The 3,972-nt window shown below is 46.3% G+C and overlaps 1 protein-coding gene across 1 annotated transcript; it reads left to right on the plus strand.

The window, feature by feature from the left end:
* The first annotated feature begins 2,613 nt into the window (after nucleotides 1-2,613).
* Nucleotides 2,614-3,159, plus strand: LOC123447200 (flowering-promoting factor 1-like protein 5). The gene has a single exon (XM_045123782.1). The coding sequence runs from the start codon at nucleotides 2,681-2,683 to the stop codon at nucleotides 3,014-3,016; it is 336 nt and encodes a 111-aa protein (XP_044979717.1). The 5' UTR covers nucleotides 2,614-2,680; the 3' UTR covers nucleotides 3,017-3,159.
* Nucleotides 3,160-3,972: the final 813 nt, after the last annotated feature.

Here is a 3,972-nt window from a genome sequence, read left to right on the forward strand (position 1 = left end):
TGGAGCTATGGTCACATGGTTGAAGGTGTGATGCTCAAATTTTATGGAGAGGCATTATTTGAGCATATTGAGATGATGGAAAAGTTGCAACTCATTTGAACACTCCTAGCTAGCACTTGCTTCACAAAGCTTCTCCTGGATCAGAAACTTTGGAAATTTGCCAAGAAATATTTACTAGCTAAATTGAGTTGAATGTTGGCATGAGGCAATGATATGAATAGGAAAGAGTGCCCAAAATTTTTGAGAGCAATCCAGCAAATAAAAAGGGTACTTGCTTCACAACTTGGCAGATAGAGCAGAATCAGAAAAGGAATTATTGAGGAATATTTTTGAACATGGCAAGGAAATATTTTGTCATATATGAGGAATATATGACACAAGAGATTTATGAGAATTATTTGGGAATTTTTGGAGAGATATAAATGGGGGTTGCTTCATAACTCAAGGCAAACAGGATTATTCCTTTAAAAGAAAAAGGAATATTCCCATGAAAAAGAATTTTGGGATTGGCTCAAGATGGAAATGGCTAGGTCTTGGGATTGTTTTAAGGTTGGCAAGCCACTAAGAAAAAAGAAATCCGGGGTAATCCTTTTAGGTTTCAAAACTATCAAACCACATGAAAGCAAATCGAGATAAAAAACAAAGAAAAAGAAATGTGCAAAATCCAGGGCGTTACACTCCACCTCTAAACCGGACCACTCGGCCAGCCACCCGCCTCCTCGTACAAAAATCCCTCCCCTCTCTCCCTCCTCCTCAAAGCATCTTCGTTTGATTCTACTCCTTTTTTTGAAAAGGGGCGCTTTATTACTTAAAAGATTTAAGCATTACACCCCGCCTTTACATAGTTAAAATGCACACAGCCAAACAATGTCCTCTACCTCTAAAACAAAAAATAAAAAGGCGGAATACAATAAAACATGTAGAATCCGTATAATGCCTAAAGTGGAGGGGGGCCAATCCTAAGATCATGCTGCCACCCATGTTGGATAAAAGTATCCCTCGCCGTAACCTTCAATCGTGTACACACCTCCGTAAACAGGTCTCGATTCTCCACGTGTTGTAGAGAGGACCATAAACGAAGAGTCCCGATACATCTATAGATAACCTGCATAAGAGAATTACTTTTATCGTTAAAAACCTTATCATTTCTACATAGCCAAAGCGACCAAATAACGGCAAGCGCTCCCACCCTGAGAAGAGTTCTAAACATCTGATCAACCCCATGTAGCCAATTGCCAAATACATTAGAAACGCTAGAAGGGGGATACAAACCAGAAGCTATTTGGATGACCGACCATATAAAACGAGCAAATTTACAATGGAAGAATAAATGTTTTATTGTCTCATCATGGTGAGAAAAAACACATTGCGAATTTCCATGCCAATTCCTCTTAATAAGATTATCTTTAGTAAGAATGACTCCGTGACGAAGATATCATGCAAAGATTTTATTCTTAAGTGGCATCTTCATCTTTCAGATCTTTTTGTTATTATCAACTAGCACATCAGGTTGGATTAACGCTCTATACATAGACTCCACCGAGAACTGACCATTCTCATGTAGGTTCTATCGAAAAACATCGGACCCATGTGCCAATTGCATCGTGGACAACCGTTGGAGCAAGTTGTTCCACGATTGGAGTGATTCTACTCCCTTACAGTCGTTAATGACTACGACGCATCGGCGATGAACCCCCAGTAGCCGCGAGATGTGAGAGGGGGGGGGGGAGGGGGTGGACGGGTGGGACGTGGGGTGAACTGACCTCGGTCGTCGAAGCAGCAGGATCTCGATCTCAGGTGGGGTCGTCGCCACCTCGCGCTGAATCACCAGCTCCAGTCCCTCCACGTCGCCGGTACCTTCTCCTCCTTCTACCACACACGCGCCGAGCCGCCGACCCCCCTCGCACCGTCAAAATTATGCGGGATCCTTCGTCGGGTTGTCACCGCGGTCGCCAGCTCTCCCGGCCGCCTGCGCTCACGAGGGATTGGAGCGGGATCGGCTTGCGAAATTTGCTCGTCGTCGGGATGAGTGAGAGGAGGGGAATGGGGGAAAGGTAACAGGATAGAGCAAGCCACGTGTTTCTCAAAAATTTGAAAAGACGCGACAAAATCCACCGTCCACCTGGTCGGTAACCCACGCCATGTATGACACGCGAGATGGACGGTCGTGGTGCGGCCGCTCCATCGCGACAGATAGCGCGCACCAGACAGCGATTAGGTTTTTATAATATATCTAGATTTTACGTCAACTGTACGAGATCTTTTCCGCATCCTACTTGCACACTACCTACTCCACTAGACATCGTTGAGAGGCGCACGCATGCATATTCCAGCTAAAGGCCTATGTGGACGTATCACATGCTCACGGTCCTGTTGCCGCGCGCCATCACTTCCATATCTTTTCCGAATACAATCTCGATTTGGCAACTACGCGGTTGCCCAGGCCGGATTGGCCCCGGGGCCAAGTTGTGTCCAATGAAGGCCCCATGACCGCGTCGTGCACGCCCCCTGTACGTTCGTTAGCCCACGCTAATGATTGGCGTGCATTATTGGTACGCATGCCACCGTGCAGCGTCGACGGCCACGCCAACGGCAACGGCAACGACGATATTATATTTGAACATGTGCCTCGCGTACTCACCAACAGTTGCCACACCAGAGCTAGCCATAAAGATAGACCATGGCGGATGGAGGTGTGTGGGTGTTCCGGAAGGACGGGGTGATGGAGCTGGAGAACGCGGCCGGGGCGGCGTCGAGCCGGAGCGGACCGGGCAACAGGGCGCTGGTGTACGTGCCGGAGAACGAGACGATGCGGTCGCTGCAGGCGCTGGAGCAGCGCCTCGGCGCGCACGGCTGGGAGCGCTACTACGAGAACCGCGACGTCGTGCAGCTCCACCGCCGCGACGGCAGCCTCGACCTCATCTCCCTCCCGCGGGATTTTTCGCAGTTCCGTTCCACCCACATGTACGACGTCGTCGTCAAGAATCGAGGCCACTTCAAGGTCGTCGACCTCTAGCATCTAGTATTATTAGTTGCTCACGTACGCAGCTACTGCTTTCCCGGCCAGTTAGGCTTGCAACCCTAAGCTCTGTGTTGTATCGTTGTGACTATTACTACGACATCATATTTCTTTTACTGAAAAAAGAAATTTAGCCCCGGTTCGATTGAACCATTAGTCCCGGTTCGTGAACCGGGACTAATGCTAGCCCCGTTTCGGTCCCGAACTGGGGCTAATGGCCTTCCACATGGTGGGGCTGAGAGCGAGGGGGGAGGGGTATTAGTTTCGATTCGTATTACGAATCGGGGCTATTTCTTCGCTGTTTTTTTTAGCAATTTTTGGGTTTAGGGTTTTCAACTAAATTGGATGGGGCTATTTTGCTGCCCCCTATTTTCCCATTTATTTGTTTTGGGAATTTTTAAAATTTTGTTTTACACTAAATTGGATTGCACATACACAACAATAAAGGAACACCTATATTACACATGGTCACGAATATATTACACCATCTCATCCGTCGTGCTTTGTCGAACGTACTTAATTACAAAATATAGACACGAGTTACATGCACATATATGCATCTTTTTTACACTATAACATTTCATATCATTCTAATCGAAGGGCAATAATATTCTTCCTTGGGATCTAGGACCTCTGCATCAAAGAATTCGGTAATTTCCTCTTGAATTGCTCGTACACGTTCCTGTGGTAAAAGACCGCCCCGCAACCGTTCGGTCTAATTTAAAGAATGAGTCAATATATATATCAATGAAACCGAACACAATTCACGGTAATAAAATAAAGCTGTGAGTATTGTTTATTGTACTTCGATTTTTTTGATGTCTTGGGTTTTGCCCTTCTCATGGGTCGTCTGGCGAATGAACTCGCAAACATAGTATCCACATAAATTGTTCCTGTGTTCGTGCCTCAAGAACTTTACGAGAACAGAGTCCAATCAAAAACATAATCAAGAA

Source organism: Hordeum vulgare, chromosome 4H, assembly GCF_904849725.1.
Source record: "Hordeum vulgare subsp. vulgare chromosome 4H, MorexV3_pseudomolecules_assembly, whole genome shotgun sequence".
Classification (NCBI taxonomy): domain Eukaryota; kingdom Viridiplantae; phylum Streptophyta; class Magnoliopsida; order Poales; family Poaceae; genus Hordeum; species Hordeum vulgare.

Excerpts from the sequence above, each read along its gene's own strand:
- LOC123447200 (XM_045123782.1), top strand. The coding sequence starts at position 2,681 with ATGGCGGATGGAGGTGTGTGGGTGTTCCGGAAGGACGGGGTGATGGAG.